The sequence below is a fragment of the Rhineura floridana genome, chromosome 2 (genome assembly GCF_030035675.1).
Source record: "Rhineura floridana isolate rRhiFlo1 chromosome 2, rRhiFlo1.hap2, whole genome shotgun sequence".
Lineage (NCBI taxonomy): Eukaryota > Metazoa > Chordata > Lepidosauria > Squamata > Rhineuridae > Rhineura > Rhineura floridana.
This window is the reverse complement of record NC_084481.1, coordinates 205,177,715-205,196,971: the sequence shown is the minus strand read 5'-3', so window position 1 is coordinate 205,196,971 and position 19,257 is coordinate 205,177,715. Positions and strand designations below refer to the sequence as shown.

Below are 19,257 nucleotides of genomic sequence, written 5' to 3'. Positions count from 1 at the left end.
CCATTTAGATTCAAAATGGCAACCAGTAGTATCCAAACATAGGTGAAAACCTGCTTCCTGATTTCAGGAATTCACACAAAATTTGGTTACAGTATCTTAAGTGGTGTCCAAATGCATAGCGAGCAAACAAATTTCCAAAATACATAGTACAGTCGGGCCCCGCTAATACAACGGGTTAGGGACCAGGCCCCTGCCGTAAAGCGGAAATCGCCGTAAAGCGGGGCCCCATAGACTATAATGGGCTGCATCGTGCGAAAATGACGTCAAAATGGCACATGACGGAAAAAACCCGCCGTATTAGCGGAACAAGTGCTGTAAGAGCGGGGCCTTTCCCTAATTGAAAACCGCCACATGAACGAAGCGCCGTAAAGCGGAACACCGTAAAGCAGGGCCCTACTGTAGATACTATTATATTTGTAGTTATATATTTTGGCTGTGATTCAGTAAATCATTTTACATGTGCGTAAGAGAATTGTTTTCAAACAGCATGCCTGCCATAGTTTGACAAAAGGAAAAAAAGTTTTGCTATATTCATGGATCTCTCTTTATGTTTTCTCAACACAGGTATACCTGTGGCTTCTCTGTTAGGTACAGAAGTTTTCAAGAACACCATTGTGTGATTAATTGTTTTAGTGTTTTCTCTGCTTGACCAATAAAAAGAGAATGGCTTAGCACCAGATTATTTTATTTAATGGAAATGTCTTTGTTTTTAGGTCTTTGTTTAGAAAAGTTGCCAATTTCCTCTTCAACAAGTAACCTCCATTCAGATCGTGAACAGGATATCATTATATGCTATGAGAAGGCTGGAGATATAGCCCTTCTGTACCTCCAGGAGATTGAAAGGGTAAGAAGGGGTATCTAGTTCAAGTGAAGTATCAGATCTTATTTATTCCATAGTAGGATGTAATGACCAAGTAGACACCTGTGCATGTCTATTCAGATGTATGGTTGTTCCCCTCCTCTTATAATGCTTACAACAGCCCTGTGAGATAGATCTCTGTTGTCTTTTTAGCACCTATTGAAGACCTTCCTCTTTCAATAAGCCTTTTAAGCAGAGACCTTATTCCATTTTGCATCTGTGGGTTGAGACACACTTTGTGCCAGTTCGAGTGTGTCTCCACCTCTATTTTCTGAAAATGGAAGCACTCAACTCTAGTCAAACTCCACCCCTTTGTACACTAAAACCTGGTTGGATCAGCTCGAATACATTTTTATTTTATATTCAGCTTCAAACAGATTTCTCATCTGATTGGTAGATCAACCCGTTGCCCCTTCAGGTATGGCCAATGGAAACGCTTTGCTGTAGGCTCAGGCAGAGACAGTGATTGGCCCAAGTCTTTGCTGTGGATAGTCCTGAAAGATCTGAAGTCAGCAGTAGGGAAGGGAGGTATGTCCAGCCGAGGGCAGAGTCGGTTCAAAATGCAGCCAGAAAAAAACATTCTTGCTGCTTTTGAAGCAACTAGTGTCTGTGTTGGAAATGGTTTTTGATTTTAAAAAATGTTTTAAAAGAACTTTTGTTTTTAAGATGTTTTAAATATTCATTTTAGTGTTTTTATTTGCTGTCCTGGGCTCTTTCTAGGAGGAAGGACAGGATATGCATTTAATAACATGATGATGATGATGATGATAAGGCTGAAAATGAGTGTCTGGCGAAAGGTCACCCAGTGAATTTCAAGGCTGAGTGAGGATTTGAATCTCACAGACCCTAGTCCAACACTCTGACCACTGCAGTAACCACTACATTACACTTACTCCCAAATAAGCATGTATAGAATTACAGCCTTAGGAAAGTCACTGTCTCTGTCTTGTAAGGATTACAGCAAAAATGTACATGAAACTTTTTGCGCTTAGGAATTGGCACAACATGCCAAATATTAATATCATTTTTATATAACTCACCCATTTGCCGATTGCTGTGCTTAGAGTCCTCACACACATTTCTTTCCTTCCACCAGTCAGCACTGGTTATCTGCTTGAAAGAAAGGAGTGACCATGACTTTGCTGTACTTGCTTTCAACAGATAAGTTACGTTGGGGTCAAACTAGATATTACATCCAACACAAGACTGCCACCCCCCAAAAGTCCTCCCTCTTCCCTTCCATAGTACCTAGATCAGGGGGTGGGCAATCCGTGGCTCTTGACCTAATTTCCTGGCAGGAGGGGGGAAACATGAAGGTGGTAGAGAGAGAAAAAAAGGTGCTGCATACACATTTAGTTTAATTTCCTCTTGAAATCTCTGCAAACACTTGTGTGCCACCTACAGTGTGGCACCACTTGAGTTGATTCACCAGTTGGACACGATTCACTATTTGGAGACATTTACTGAAGATTAAACTCATTCTTTGGCCCCTGTATGCATTATTTTAACAAATCTGGCTACATGCCAGAACAGAATATTATTTGCTGGAACCGAGTAGCTCATATTGATGGCTCATTTCTTTAGACGCTCCAGTTGAAAATAATCCAACATCATGTGCCGTTCAGCACTTTCTGTTCAGAATGCTGTGACTTTTTGTCATTATCTCAAGGTTATGACAGTGTGTCTTGTGTAATTCACAGGAAAATTCTGCAGGGTTCACATGGTAAAAACAGTCTTTCACCAAAATGTACCAGTAGTGTAGTGGTAAATGTGCTCAAGCTTTGTTCTTAGTGAAAGCTTGGCATGTCTGAGCAGCTTATGGTTTTGTGATCTTAAACTATAACACAGAATTTATGGTCCTGAACAAGATGCAAACTCTTGGATTTTATTTATGTCTTTGGTATTTCAATTTCTCATCCTGTAAAATGGGCTTCATAGGAATGTACTATATTTTACCTCGTTTTGAAATGTTAAAATCCTCTGAAAGTTTTTAATTCATTCTTTTCTCACTGGTCACAGTAACTGTTTAATGCTTGTTTGCTAGTCTCAAAGTTAGACATAAAACACTAAAATACTGTAAAACTGCAACAACTGTACAAATAATAAAACAAAAACAAGATAAAACAGTGGGATCAAGAAGTGAAACTTGGATGAAAGAAGCAAATTAGGCCATGAAATGGAATCTTAGTAACACAAAATGCAATTAAAGGCAAGTGAGAACAAGATGGACAGGGAAGTATTTTTGAGTGCTTAGATCAGCCTTTGCCAGCCTGGTGCCCTCCAGATGTTTTGGACTACAATTTCCATCAGCTGTGCTGGCTGGGGGTGATGGGGAATTGTAGTCCACAACCTCTGGAGGGTATGAGGTTGGCAAAGGCGAATCTAGAAAGTGGCCACACTTGCTCATAATGCTAAACCATGGTTTTAGCACTATGTGATGAGACTCCACGAGGCTGAGCAAAATACAGGGCTCATGCATTTCTCCTCCACTCCTGTGTGGTCAGGAGGAGGAGTACTTCTGCTGAGTTTAGTTTCACTTTAAAAGAATCTCAGTTTAGCATTACAAATTTGGGACCATGGTTTACAACAAAACAATGGTTAATTGCTAAACAAGCCAGCTTCAAAGTTAAGGAATTGGCTTGTTTAGCAGCTAACCAGTGTTTTGTTGTAAACCAAGATTCCCAGTTCATATGTAATGCTAAGCCAAGATTTTTGAAAATGAGGCTAATCTTGGCAGAAAACCTCCTCCCAGTCATACAGGAGAGGAGTCAGGGAGTGCGTGAGCCTGACACTTTGCTTGAATTTGTAGACACTCATCCACATAACGCTAAACAGTGGTTCAGTATTACATGGAACGGGGCTTGTCAGGCTGATTCAGTTTGATAATAGCGCACAGTCAAAGGTTTAGCTGTTTAAAAAATGTCTAAGGGAAAACATTTTAGGCTGGTGAGGGCAGCATAATGAAAGGTGAGTGGGACAGGCTAGTCTAGAATGTTCTGATGTTCGGATGAAGATTAAAAATGTGTGTGTTGACTTGGGGAAAGAAACCAGTGTGGGGAAAAATACTTGGGTAATTTGATTAATTTCCTTGTGTGATCACCCAGGTAATAATTACCAATATACAGAACAGAAGCCCTAAGCCAGGGCCTGCAGCACATGAACAAGACCTTGGATATTTTTTAGAAACAGGACTTCAAAGAGCACATGTCTTGTACTTCAAAAATGGGTAAGACTTGGTTTAATATTCTCCTTGATCATACATGTAAAAATTTGCCAGAAAGTGAATCGCACCAATGCGTCAATATTGCAAAAGAATTGAAAATATTGACTCTTTTGTGACAGTAAATTTCCCCTTGCACTTGATCTATTTTGCACACAATTCAAATTATTTGATGCATTTTGTGGAAATATAATCTGTTACAAATATTTATTAAAGTTTTCTCAATATTTTGGTGAAGCTTTAGTAATAAAGAATACTAGAAAAGCAAAGAAGAATTGTTGATCTTAAAATATCTTTCCTAATCTCTTCAGTTACCACTTATTTTAACATTATGCTGCAGGATAAACGTGCATGAAGACCAACAGTATGTATATGCATATTTCCATTTGTAACTACTTAGTAGATCCTTGTAGACTGTGCATGAGAGGTCAGTCATAATTTTGCAATAACCTTTCCTAAGAATAGTCCACTAAAGATAGATATGTAAGAAATCCAAACACTGCAGAAAATGAGGAAAGGAATTCAAGCCTCTATTCATTTTTAAAGGCTTCAAAACTTGGTGCACAAGGTTTTAGATTAGCTTGCTACTTCCCCAACCCTCTGAAATATGTGGCTATTATAACCTTTCAGATTCAAGTAAGCATGTATAAGAAGAGTGGATTGTCTTGCTTCTGTGCTGGTAAACTTATTTTGATATAAACATCTTAGCTGGTAAAAAGCACTCCAAGTTTTGAAACATAGCATGTAATTGCTCATTTGAGTTTTATAGGTTCCGTTTTGAGAAACTATGGAATAATGCATGACCTCTGAGCTGTACTGTAGTTTTTCTACCATTATTTTAATTGGATGAAAAATGGAATATTAAGATTTCATTTTTTGAGGACCACTAGTAATAAGGTTGCCGGGCGGGGGTGTTGTTATACTGTATTCTCTAATTTCAGTGAGAAATATTGAAAAAGAATGACCTACAGAATGCATGCTCCTTAAACTTTGCATAGTAAAAATATAGGAATTACATATTTAAGTAGACAAAGAGCTTATGTTGTCTGGGTTTATGGTTGGTGGGTTGATCACAATGAACTTGTGTTCTTCCAGTTCAAGAAACTTGTAATAGTGGATTCTGGTCCATGAAGTAAATTTGTTAGTCTCTCAGGTGCCGCAAGAGTCTTTGTTATATTTGCTACAATAGAAACAGATTAACACAGCTACTGCCCTGGAAATTATTCCCTCCAATAGTTCATTTCTTCCTAAGTATCATCAATTGCTAGCGGGCTTATGTTCTGAAGAATAAAGGCCATTTCTTACACTATTGTATTCGTTCATGGGAGTGAAAGTTTCATACTTGTGCCTACCTCATGAAATAGCCATGAATATGGCACTTTCAACCTTCCAGTTTTCATTCTGGAAGTAATTTGGTAAAATCCCATGAGAAAATGATAAATTCAGAAGTGGCTTGTAAACATGCTAACAATATACAGGGCTAGGATTGGGCATTTGACCACTCAGAAAACATTTGACATGTCAAATAATTGTCATGTATTTTTAATGTATCAGTATTATGACAAATAAGATTATAAGCAGGTCTGAAACTCATTGCAAAATAACCACGCAAATTAGACAGCTGTTATTGAGAAACAATTACATTAATTAAAAATTGTAATGAATTATCTATTTTATGAAATTTTTATTCTCCCTACCAAGACCTGAGGGTGATGTACATAGTCATCCCCCCTCCCCATTTTATCCTCACAGTAGCCTGTGAGGTAGGTTAGACTGACTGTATGTGACTGGTCCAACATCACCTAAAAAGCGTCATGGCTGAGTGGGGATTTGAACCTTATTCTCCGTAATCCTAGTCTTGACACTCTTCCCACTAGGAACTGACTTTTGCTATTGATAGCTACTTATGAGATGCCTGCAGTTACAGGAAAAGCTTTGCTATGCTGTTAAGTTTGCCTCTGACTGCTGCCCTTATAAAGGACACCTTCATGCCACAATGAAAAAAGAAAGAAAACTCTACTCAGTAGTGTTCTTGGAATATATCACAATATTTGACCATGGTCAAATAATAAATGGTCAGTTGAAAATATTTGGTTCATCAGTTGACTGTGGTCAGTTGAAAATATTTGACTGGTCAATTGACTGGCATTCCAACCATATAACAGACAATTCTTAATTCTAATTCACAGTTATACACTATTCGTGAATTTAGGTTTCGGACTGCAGTTATGCAGTGGGTCTTCTAGGTGTATCTATTTTCTAAAGTTCAGTTTTCATTGCCATTGTGCAAACACAAAGGAATATTTTGAAGGTCTTCAAATAAATCCTTCCTTTGCAAATGATGATCTTAAACAACCTTGATCTATGATACTTGATCTGTCTATTCTGATTTAGCCCCATTTCTTTTGATATATCCTTTTATAGGAGTCTTCCTTTTCTCCCCCCTCACTGTCTTACCTTTTGAGATACTCTTTGCTTTATTTTTTCATAGATAGCCAGTCTAATGATGACTTGAAAATCTGAATTAGGATGACTACTTTTTCTGTTTTGTGTAAGAACATATTTTATTTTCATTTTAGGCTGAATATCATGGAGCCATTTCACACATTTCAATTGTTTTAGCTGTATAACTAATCTGTTTTAACTAGTATATGCTTAAAATGTATTATGTAACTGTGTCAGAGAGCAGTGATTGGCCACAGTGTCCTGTTAATACATTTGGTGACAAACTAATATTTGTCTCTGTGTAAGGCAATGGTAAACCACCTCTGAATACCACTTACCATAAAAACCCTATTCATAGGGTCGCCATAAGTTGGAATCAACTTGAAGACAGTACATTTAAATTTTTTATGTAAAATGGACCAAAGCACAGAAAATCTAGGATGTTTTCATCGTTTCTGCTAAGTGTTTCTTTATACACATTGTTGGCTCTCATATTAAAATTTTAAGATGTATGTTTTTCAACTGTGCGTATGAATGAAAGGGGTACAAGAACCAGAACTGGACATGGCTTGAATCACTTGTACATGCAATGGAAATAGGAATTTGCCACTACATAATGTGTGAAGTAGCCTTTAGTGTTTTCTCCAGTGTTACACCATTGAAAATTTGATGGATGTAAAGAGATTTTTTTAGAGCATTAAATGGAGGGGATTTTTTAGGACTGAAAATTCTGTCAAATTCTTCACAGAGTTGCTTCCAGAGTTCTCTGGGCAAAGGCACTGGCCTATTCAAATGCATGTTCTTTTCTAGCATTCTGTTAACTCATGTGTAATTTTACTCTCACCGTGTTGATCACTATTGCTGTGTGTGTCTATGGGTGTGAATGTGAAAAAGGAAGAGAAAGAAGCATTAAATAGAAAATACATAAAAATGTGTGCTTCTGTAAAAAGAATAGGCCCATCACAATGTTGTGTGTTGTACAGTGTTGTTTATTGAAGCAGAATAATTTCTGTTAAGTTGGGCCAACTGCTGAGCACTGTAGGGAGACTTTCTTGTACAGGTGAAGCGCATGAAGCCAGAAAAGATTGTGCCTCTAGTAAAATAACCATCCAAACTACTCTTTGCAGTCGTGTTTATCTAAGTAACAATTTATTATCAATTTTAACATTCAGGTGTAGCCTAGCATTTATTAATTGGCTCAGGCAAGAATGTGAGCCATATTATTTTATCCATTGCAAGCTACTCTTCGCTGGCATTTACCTCTTGTCTTGCCTTTCTCCTTTAATTAGCTTGGGATATCTCTGTGTGCAAACATCATCTTCTCTCCCATTGCTATGATTTCATCATCCTTTATATCTCTGGACTGACTCCCTGTTACTTTTAGGCTGGTTTATTAACAAGGGTAGTAAATCAATCGTTGCTCATATGGGTAATGTTTTTATTGGAACCCCTGCGAGCAGAAAATATGTCTGAATGGAAGGGGATATAACATCTCCTTAGACATTCAGGTATGATGAGCTGTCAGGAAAATTGTTTTGCGTCTCCTAAAGCTGCTTGTACCATGTCATACATTCTGAATGTTGTCTGAAGCTCTTTGGAATGGAATACCAATAAGACATTTCTGTGCTATAACATCTAGATGCTTCACCATGAAGTTCCACATTGCATTTACTGAATGCAGAATGAAACATTGCTGCAATAAATGCAAACTAACAACAAAATTCTTTGCATCATTAATTTTGTACCTCTCTCTCTCTCTCTCTCCCCCCCCCCAAAGTGTGTGTTCAGGTTTGAATGACTTAAGAACATAAGAAGAGCCTGCTGGATCAGGCCAGTGGCCCATCTAGTCCAGCATCCTGTTCTCACAGTGGCCAACCAGGTGCCTGGGGGAAGCCCTCAAGCAGGGCCTGAGTGCAAGAACACTCTCCCCTCCTGAGGCTTCCGGCAACTGGTTTTCAGAAGCATGCTGCCTCTGAGTAGGGTGGCAGAGCACAGCCATCATGGCTAGTAGCCATTGATAGCCCTGTCCTCCATGAATTTGTCTAATCTTCTTTTAAAGCCATCCAAGCTGGTGGCCATTACTGCATCTTGTGGGAGCAAATTCCATAGTTTAACTATGCGCTGAGTAAAGAAGTACTTCCTTTTGTCTGTCCTGAATCTTCCAACATTCAGCTTCTTTGAGTGTCCACGAGTTCTAGTATTATGAGAGAGGGAGAAGAACTTTTCTCTATCCACTTTCTCAATGCCATGCATAATTTTATACACTTCTATCATGTCTCCTCTGACCCGCCTTTTCTCTAAACTAAAAAGCCCCAAATGCTGCAACCTTTCCTCGTAAGGGAGTCGCTCCATCCCCTGGATCATTCTGGTTGCCCTCTTCTGAACCTTTTCCAACTCTATAATATCCTTTTTGAGATGAGGCGACCAGAACTGTACACAGTATTCCAAATGCGGCCGCACCATAGATTTATACAACGGCATTATGATATTGGCTGTTTTATTTTCAATACCTTTCCTAATTATCGCTAGCATGGAATTTGCCTTTTTCACAGCTGCTGCACACTGGGTCGACATTTTCATTGTGCTGTCCACTACAACCCCGAGGTCTCTCTCCTGGTCGGTCACCGCCAGTTCAGACCCCATGAGCGTATATGTGAAATTCAGATTTTTTGCGCCAATATGCATAATTTTACACTTGTTTATATTGAATTGCATTTGCCATTTTTCCGCCCATTCACTCATGCCCATTCACTTCTGCCCATTCACTTCTGAATTTTGGTGTGATTAATAGGTTGAACCTGTAAATTTGTTAAACCACTATTGTGCAGAGTTCAATTAGATTGTAGAAATATTTTATTGGTTGACAATATGGATGTAATTCGGGGTTCTCTCTAAAGGCTGTGAAGAGTCCAGATATGTTACAAGCCAAATCAGAGGGGCAATTTAAAACAGAGAGCCTTTATTTTATTTCGTTCAGAATGGTTTCAATACATTCTGTATGGAGGATGCTAAAATTTTACTTACTGTGTCAGCTCTGACTCTAAGGATAGATAGGAGGCTATAGCTGAGCAGAATGCTGTTCCTCCCTGTAAAGATTTCCAGGCATGATATGCAAATCAGGAACCAGCATAGGGGATGTTCTACTTTCCTTTTAGAAGTGTTACACTTTCCTTTCTCTGATTCCTAGCATTACCTGTCATTTTGTATTATATGCTCATCAATGAAAACCTTGATTATCTCAAACTGTGATCCCTTGGGACCATCATTTGAACTTGTTTCAAGCTCTGATTTTTGGGGATCCTAGCATGCATTAATCAGGGTTTATGTTGGTACACTTGGTTTGTATGTAACAACCATGGGTGTCTGGCGGAGTCGAACTATGAGTGTGTTTGGATGACACGCTAAGCCAAACTATGGCTTAGCCTCTGGTACTGCATTAGCAACAGGACCGGGGGAGGAGTGCTGCAAGTTCTGTCTCTTCTCCTGGAATATGCACATCAACACATTCAAACTAAGCCATGGTTTGGCTTAGCAACACATGTGAACTGAGCCAGTATGAAGCAATGGTTAATGCTGGGGTGGAAGAATGTAGCTCAGCAAATGGGAGGAGAAAAGGAAAAGAAGTAAATGTACTGGTGCTGCTTCCCAGTTCACAAACTATTAGTCCTTTTTCTTTCAGTGTTGAACTTGCTCCTTCATTCTAACCTTTTGAAAAGTGCCTGAAAGCATTTCTGGTTTCCTAGTGTTTTTAGGGGGTTTATTAATTCCACTTAAAACCCATCTTTTCTTCCTATACCCATGTTTCTCTTCTTAAGTTGTTTTATTTTTACTGTAGTTTTACTGTGTTCTTTTATAATGGCACTTGAGTGCCTATGTGTTTTATTGTAAAATACTCCAAGCACCAATTTATTTATTTTTATTGTAAATGTTAATATCCCACCACATAGCCTATAATTACCAATTGCTCGAAACCACAGGAAGGGAGAGTGCCCTTGTGTTCAGCTTCTGCTTGCAGGTTTCCCATTGGGGCATCTGGTTGTGAGAACAGGATGCTGGACTAGATGAGCCGTTGGCCTGATCTAGCTGGGCTCTTCTTAATGTGCTTAAGAAGGTGACAGTGCTGCATAAACCAGCCAAATCCCCCTTTCCCAGCTAATTAGCTTCAAGTAAGAGGTTTTTTGTGTGGTTTTTGGTAAATTACAATGTAAGAAATCTTTGTAATCTTGATGAGAGCTTTCTGACTCTTTTATAGTTAATACTGACTAAGCATGGTTCTCACCCCTGTGCTCTTATTGCCCACTTGCCTCCCTGCTGTGTGCCTTTGCAGCTTCTTTTTCAGTTTAAGAAGTTCCCACTGTGAAGGTGCCTGAGTTGTTTGAGGTGCTGAGGTCTTCTCAGGGCCTCACTGTATGGTACAAAGACGTCAAACAGCTGCCACCATCCCTCTTTTCAAAACACCTAAGCTCCAGTGATACTTGGGAAACAAAATTACTTCTCAAGGAACTTGGTATACTAAGGAAGGTTTCAATCTCTGTGATGCATGTGAGGCCACGTGGTGGATGACTAGTAGCGCTAGAATTATACTCCTTCAGACATAAACTTCAGACTTAAACTCCTTCAGACATAAAGAAATAAAATTAGATTTTTAAAAAGAGGATAAGAGTGTATAGGCATTTAAATGTTGGAAAAAGGAGAGAAAATAGGGGGAAAGGTTACAAAAGCAAGCATCGTGACTTCGTGCACTCCTAGGTGAATGTTCTAGCACAGCCATGGGGTACCTCAGGCCCTCAGAGTCGCTCTGTCCAGTCTCAAGACTCTTCCCAGGCTGTGACCCTTCCCCCATAACACTGCCCTCTCTGGTGCTCTGCACCCCCTGCAACATCATGTTATTGGCTTGAATGTGTCTGAGCTGTGAGAAAGCCTCTAGCTTGCCTGATGAAGGATGGAGAGACAGTGTGTGTATGTGTGTGTGTGTGTGTGTGTGTCTGACGTTTGTGTGGCTCAAATTTAGCCTATTTTAGAAAGGTAAAAGTCACATCCATTGCTCTGCCCATTTCTGCCTGTGGCCCCGTCCACCACTGACATGTGGTCCTCAGAACGTTGTTCCCAGGGGAAAAGTAGAAGCAGTATATTCATTTATTAGATGGCTTTGACTTGTGTTTTACCACAAAAGAATACACATTTGCATTGTGGTACATGGTTAGAAGTCCTTTAAAAAAAAAGTGTCAACTCCCACCATATGATTCTAGTTTCTAGGGTACTATATAAGCAGAGTGAACCACTTTTCATTACAGGTTGTAGGGTCTGGCAGTGGTAAGCATGAAAACATGCCAACTGATTCACAGCTTCCTTTTAAAAGGAAAAATATTTAGGAGGGAGTTTATCTGTTGTGCCAGATTTCCTGAAAATTCCTGTACTGTAAGCCTCTTAATATGACCTTTGTCCTGGCAGTTACATCACTGTATTTGTGACTGTGCTTTTTGCAGGCTCACATTAATGAAATTGAATTGTCTGGTAAGGAAGAGAAATAGTATTGGGTATCCAAGGGTATGAAAAAGACCATGTGACAGTGGCCCTGTTTGCGTGCCACGTGAAGCCGTAGTTTAAAACAACCTTTGGTTTAATGTGAATAAGCAGTGTGCTGGTGCATGTAGCTCAAAATGACACTCCTCCCTGCTCCTGCTGCTATGTCATGGATGAAACAAGCCAGAGTCTGGCATGTTGTGCCATTTGAACCCAGGCTTGTGATGCACTTCCCCCAAATAAACTGAGAACTGTAGCCAAGGTTTGTTTTTGGCTTACTGATCATGGTTTGTTTAGGAGAAACAAGACATGAACCTGGGTTTGGACAGTAAGACAAGCGTGCTTCTTTCCTGGTGTGACAGCAGGAGGAGTGGGAGATAAGCATCACAGGAACTTTTGAGCAGTGACGTGCATGCTGTTTGTTCACAGAGCTGAAAATTATGCTTTAATATGAAGTGCAAACCAGGCCAGTGTGGTGTGCCTCTTCTTTAGAATACAGTTCTAGCTATCCTCCATTTCTGTTGCCAAGTTACTTTTAAAATGCAGTCTATTCTTTAAATCCTTAGACCAAGATATCTAAAAATACCTACTGTGTGGGATGGCAGAGCTGGATAGGGATGCATTGTAGAGTACATGGATGTCCTGAAGCCAAGTGTTTGATTCCAAAAGTCCCTTCTAAATTAGAAAATGTTTGCTCATTTTTAGAATGTTTGTCTTTTTAACAATCAGTTCAATTTCTATAGCTGCTACAGATGTACTCCCATAGTACAATCCCTTTGTGGTACGCTGTATCATATTAAAACCTTTTCAAAAAGTGATAGTACACCTTACATATTAAGTTCCCACATATTAAAGTTGTTCCATTAGTTCTTCATCTGCAAAAGCCTTTTGTTCCCATTGTGTTCCCATAATGATGCAGAGTCTAGGTAGGTCCCAAACTGGCACAATCCAAAAGCAGTAGTTTAAGGCTAAAGTTTAACCCTCGCCCCCCATCCCAAAGCAGCTTGAGAGACAAGTGATCAAGTGTTATATGGTACCATGCAGCCTGTAGCTGCAGAGGGGGTACAAGGAGGGTCCTTTCCAGTAGGGGCCCTTTATCTCAGCAGCATGAATGGTACTGCAGCATGTCTCCTTCCAGCGCCACTCTGGTAATATCAGAAACGCCAGGTTTTTGGGGAAGAAGTGACAATGTAACTACAATTTATGCCAGTGTTGCTCTTCCAAGAAGATGGACCACTTTTGGTTTGAGAAAAAGCCACTCCTTCCACATGACCTGGGGCATTTCACAAACTACACTTCCCAGAATTCTTTTTGGGAAGCCATGGCTGTTTAAAGTGGAATAATAGTAGAATTAAATGTATAGTGTGAATGTGATCAGAGAGTGGGGGAGGGAGGGAGGGATGTGCTAGAATCCTGCCCAATTCAGATTTGGTATAGAATTTTCCATTAATTCACTTATTCTCTATCATTGCAGATCGGATTTTTATGTAGTGATTTTCCACTGCTATTTTTGAGTATTGATATTAAGAATGATAATTTTATCAGTATTTCCTTTCAATTCTAAATATTTCTTTTCAAAAGACTGATATTTTGAAAGGAATTACTGTATCAATATTTCCTTTAAAATATCAATATTAATATCAGTACTTTTGGGGAGGAGAAAAAAAGGATCAGTAAAAGCAGCAGATAGCAGACAAAGAACGAACATGAATTAATAGCCTGTTAGGTCGGTGGAATGCTTTTGAAATGGCACCAGCCAGTTGTTTAATATTGAATGTCAATATTCAATTATCAATATTCTCCATATAATGCTATCTTAAGAGGAAAAACAATTATCTGGGCTGGCATAATAAATGTTTTACAATACTGAATTTGGTGGCCACCATCTCTGTATTGCTGCTTTGGTTCTCCAGTTACTTTCCACTCCTTGGTGTTCTTGCCCCCCCCCCTTGCTGGAAGGTGCTGGTAGAAAGTTAAAACAGAAAGGGAAACTGTAAGAAGTAGTGCAGATGAGATGCTTGGCAGGTTAATCTCATAGCTCTATTTTTATTTTTTTATTTTAAGTATGGAAACATTTTGGTCTGATTATCTTAAAATATTATGGTACTCTGCATTTAGGAGTTTAATAAAGCAATGCAGAGATACTGCAGAAGAAAATTAAGTAAACCCTGACACTATGCCAAAGTGCACTGCTCTGCATTGTAATTTTTTCATCCTGGCAAAGTGCTGATTAACTAACTTGTAATGCATTTTAATCTCGCATCATTGCATAGCCTGGGTCACAGGTGCCCTGTCATGTTGTTAATCATTATTTATTATGCTAGAGTGTAATTGTCTCAGCCAAATTGAGTCAGGGTGTTGGACCATTAACTGACACAGAACTCTGCATTTCCTTCCCTGAATTACACAAGCGCACCATTGATATATCTGTCTGGTTTGCAGAATCAAGATATTTCTTTGTGTTATCTTTACAATATGCACAAACATTAGATTGAACATAGGGAATTGCACAATTTTTATTTCTCTATAAATATTTTTTTTCAACATTTTCTTTTTCTCCTGATTTTTTTCTTTTTCATGCTATTCAGGCAAATTATTGAATAATAATGAAATCACATCTTTACTCATGTTGATATATGGGAGAGTTAGCTGCTGTAACCCTTTAATGAAGTATTGTAATGAATGATCTCATAATTTATTCTGGCCTTGAAGAACTGACTTCTCTCCTCTGCCTTTTCTTTCTACTCTCCTTCTGTTGTGGTCTTTATTTATTTATTTATTTATTTCGTTTCATTTCTAGACCGCCCATAGCTAGTAGCTCTCTGGGCGGTGTACAAAACTGGATTAAAATACAATAATATAATAAAATCAATAACACATAGCAGCAAGTTAACTAACAAAATTAAACATAAAAACATTAAAATGCCTGGGAGTGTAGCTAGGTCTTAACCTGGCGCCTAAAAGAAAGTACCGTAGGCGCCAGGCGTATCTCCTCAGGTAAGCTGTTCCAGAGTTCGGGGGCCACCACAGAAAAGGCCCCAGATCTAACAACATTCCTCCGGGCTTCCTGATGAGTTGGTACCCGGAGGAGGGCCTTAGATACTGAACGAAGTGAACGGGTAGGTTCATAGCGGGAGAGGCGTTCCACAAGGTATTGCGGTCCCACACCGTATAAGGCTTTATAGGTCAAAACCAGCACCTTGAATCTAGCTCGGAAACAGATGGGTAGCCAGTGCAAGCGGGCCAGGACAGGTGTTATACGCGCAGACCGATAGGTCCTCGTCAACAACCTGGCTGCCGCATTTTGCACTAGCTGGAGTTTCCGAACAGTCTTCAAGGGCAGCCCTACATAGAGCGCATTACAGTAGTCCAATCTAGAAGTTACCAGAGCGTGAACAACTGAGGCGAGATCGTCACTGTCCAGATAGGGGCGTAGTTGGGCTACTAGGCGAAGATGGTAAAACGCATTCCGTGCCACAGAGGCCACTTGAGCCTCAAGCGACAAGGAAGGGTCAAAAAGGACCCCCAAACTACGAACCTGTTCCTTCAAGGGGAGTGTAACCCCATCTAGAACAGGATGAACATCCACCATCTGGGCAGGTAAAGGGCTCACCAACAGTGTCTCGGTCTTGTCTGGATTGAGTTTCAGTTTATTAGCTCTCATCCAGTCCATTATCGCGGTCAAGCAACGGTTCAGCACATCAACAGCCTCACCTGAAGAAGGTGAAAAGGAGAAGTAGAGCTTCGTGTCATCAGCGTACTGATGACAACGCACTCCAAAACTCCTGATGACGGCACCCAGAGGCTGCATGTAGATGTTGAAAAGCATGGGGGACAGAACCGACCCCTGAGGGACTCCACAATGGAGAGTCCAGGGTGTCGAGCAATGTTCCCCAAGCACTACCTTCTGGCGACGATCCGCCAAGTAGGAGCAGAGCCACTGCCAAGCAGTGCCCCCAACTCCCAACTCCGCGAGCCTCCCCAGAAGGATACCATGGTCAATGGTATCAAAAGCAGCTGAGAGATCAAGGAGAATCAACAGAGTCACACACCCCCTGTCCCTCTCCCGACAAAGGTCATCATACAGGGCGACCAAGGCTGTTTCAGTGCCAAAACCAGACCTAAAACCGGATTGAAACGGATCCAGATAATCGGTTTCATCCAAAAGCGCCTGGAGCTGGCCGGCGACCACCCGCTCCAAGACCTTGCCCAAAAAAGGGACATTAGCCACCGGTCTATAGTTGTTCAAAACATCTGGGTCCAAAGAAGGTTTCTTTAAAAGCGGTCTTACTACTGCTTCCTTGAGACTGCCAGGGACTACTCCCTCTCTCAAGGAGGCGTTTATCACCTCTTTGGCCCAACCGGTGGTCACAGCCCTGCCGGCCTTCACCAGCCAAGATGGGCAAGGGTCCAGAGCAGACGTGGTCGCCCGCACCATTCCAAGCACCTTGTCCACTTCCTCGAGCTGCACCAACTGAAATTCATCCAACAATGAAGGACAAGACCGTGTTCTGGACACTTCAATGGAATCAACTGTCATAACATCAGAGTCTAAGTCCCGACGGATGCATGCAATCTTGTCCTGGAAGTGCTCCGCAAATTCGTTGCAGCGGGCTTCCGATGTTTCCTTGGTATCATGAGGGCCAGAATGTAAAAGCCCTCGTACCACCCTAAAAAGCTCCACTGGGCGGCAAAGTGATGATCTGATGGTGGCAGCAAAATAAGACTTTTTTGCCGCCCTAACCGCTTTTACATACAACTTAGTGGAAGCACTTACCAAAGAATGATTACATCCGTCAGGAGTTCGCCTCCACCTGCACTCTAGCCTCCTCCTCTCTTGCTTCATCACTCTCAACTCCGGGGTATACCACGGTGCTGTATGAGCTCTGCACCGAAGGGGGTGCGCGGGAGCGATCATGTCAATGGCCCGGGTCATCTCCGTATTCCACAGATCGACCATGGCCTCGACAGGAGCGCCAGTGCTATCAGCCGGAAAAACTCCCAGAGCGTTCTGGAAAACAACAGGATCCATAAGCCTCCGGGAGCGGACCAACTTAATAGGTCCCCCACCTCTGCAGAGGGAAAGTGCTGTCGTGAGTCTAAAGCTCAGCAAGCGGTGATCTGTCCATGACAACGGAGTAGATGAAAAATACCCCACCCTCAGATCACCATCTCCATGACCGGTGGCGAAGATCAAATCAAGAGTATGTCCTGATACATGCGTCGGGCCAAAAACAATTTGAGACAGCCCCATGGTTGTCATGGCGACCATGAAGTCCTGAGCCACCCCAGACAAGACAGCCTCGGCATGAATGTTGATATCCCCCAATACCACAAGTCTGGGGGACCTCAACAATACCTCTGAGACTATCTCCGTCAGCTCAGCTAGGGAAGCCGTTGAGCAGCAAGGTGGTCGGTACACCAACAGTATTCCCAGTCTGTCTCCTTGGCCCAGCACAAGATGAAGACACTCCAAACCAGTCACCACCTGGACAGGGTGCTTGGTGAGAGAGAAAGAACTCCTATAGACCACAGCAACCCCACCTCCCCGGCCCTCAGATCTACCATAGTGCTGCACCGAGTCTTGTCTTGTCTTCTTTTAGTCTGTAGGCCTCATGACAGCAGGACCTGTGTCTCATTGATGTGAGCTGTTTCAGTTCTCTGAAAAGTGGGATAAAAATATAGATAAATAAATTTTAAAAATAACTAGATACATACATTAAGCTGGGTACATATATCTGCTGGTGTGGTGGGTAGATTATTGAACTAGGACTAGAGAGCCTTAGCTTCAACTCCCACCTCAGTCATGAAGTTCACTGGGTAAACCATGAGCCAGTCGCTACTTCTCAGCCTAAGCTAATCTCATAGAGTTGTTGTGAAGGTAAAATGGGGAAGGAGCCATGTACACCACCTTGAGCTCCTTGAGGAAATGCAGAATGTAATGTTGTAAATAAATGTTTAATAAGTCAGAAAACAATGGATGACAAGCTTAATCTAATGCTGATTAAATCCTTTGCATCAGCCTGTCAAACTTCTAGTGAAAGCTAGGAAAGACTTGTTCAGCGTTTGACCTCTGTTCCTCTGAAATATTAACCTTGTAGTATTTGGCAGGTATGCTTCTTTTTATGTTAATGATTAAGGCTGCAGTCCTGTACACACTTACGTGGGAGTAAATTCTCATTAAATCCAGTGGGTCTTACTTCTGAGAACACATGCCTAGTATTTTGCTGTAAATGAAGATATTGTTGTGCACCACCTCAATTTCTGAGCGGTGACAGATCTCCAGGGGTCCCTGCACTTTCCCAGGGAGTTGGTTTCCTTGGAAAGAAGGTCAGCGGAGTCTGTGGTGTCTTTATGAAATATGGTTTACTTATTTACACACATTCCAACTGAGCTTAAGATGGAGGGGTTCAAAGCATCAGCAGTCCAATAGACCTTGCTTTTCCAGCAGGTTTATAGGGATGAGCTGCAGGGATGACACTGTGCTGGGACCATCAAGGGGCAAGCATTTCCACCTGCCTTGCCCCACCCCTCTGCCTGGGCCTTATCAGGAGGAGCTGCAGGCTGAGAGGTGCTGCTGCAGGGATGAGACTGTGTTGGGACCATCAAGGGGCAAGCATTTCCACCTGCGTAAGCCGCCTTGGGTGCCTATTTGGCCGAAAGGTGGCCTAGAAATAAAACATTACATTACATCCTAAAGCCATGGTGCAGGGAGCCAGCCTCTCTGTGTGTCTCCAGTTCCTAGCCTTTCCTGTCACCCAACTAAAAATACAAGCCTCTCTCTTGGCCCCAGGAGGGGGGGCTCTCCTGAAGAGTTTAAATAACAATAGGATCTCCCTGGCCCATTTGCTGGGCACTTGGCAGACCCATTATCCCACCTGGCCACTCTATTATATTAACAAAAGAGGCTCATCTGACCAGCAGTGCAGGTTTCTCCACTGCAGAGCCCAAGTGCAGGGTTCCAAATCAGAGGCTGCAAGGGGACTTCCATAGAAATCATCTATCTCAACCCCCAAACCCATAACAATATTCCACATTTGCACAATAGTATGTACCTTTACAGCCTTGATGGGCTGCCAACGAGCTAGCATCTGGGTGCTGTGAATGGCTGTAGATTTTAGTTTTTTGCTATGACTTTTTTTAGGAACCACGTGTGGTGGGAGAGACAGTAAGGAGCAGATGGGTGTCTTTGGTTGTGGCAGCAGTTGCT

At 41.4% G+C, this 19,257-nt stretch overlaps 1 protein-coding gene and 1 long non-coding RNA gene across 9 annotated transcripts in view; one reads left to right on the top strand and one right to left on the bottom strand.

Moving 5' to 3' along the window:
* Positions 1–19,257, top strand: part of TTC7B (tetratricopeptide repeat domain 7B) — a 178,621-nt gene that overhangs the window by 30,737 nt on the left and 128,627 nt on the right. For all 8 annotated transcript variants that reach the window (XM_061611948.1, XM_061611949.1, XM_061611947.1 and 5 more), the window contains 2 exons: positions 714–844; positions 3,964–4,085. In XM_061611948.1, the coding sequence (XP_061467932.1) occupies positions 714–844; positions 3,964–4,085 (253 nt within the window). The remainder of the gene's footprint in view (positions 1–713; positions 845–3,963; positions 4,086–19,257) is intronic.
* On the bottom strand, positions 1,900–17,948 carry LOC133377600 (uncharacterized). The gene is made up of 3 exons (XR_009760758.1): positions 17,847–17,948; positions 17,613–17,708; positions 1,900–1,969 (listed from the first exon to the last, which is right to left on the bottom strand). It is a non-coding gene; the product is annotated as an uncharacterized LOC133377600 (long non-coding RNA).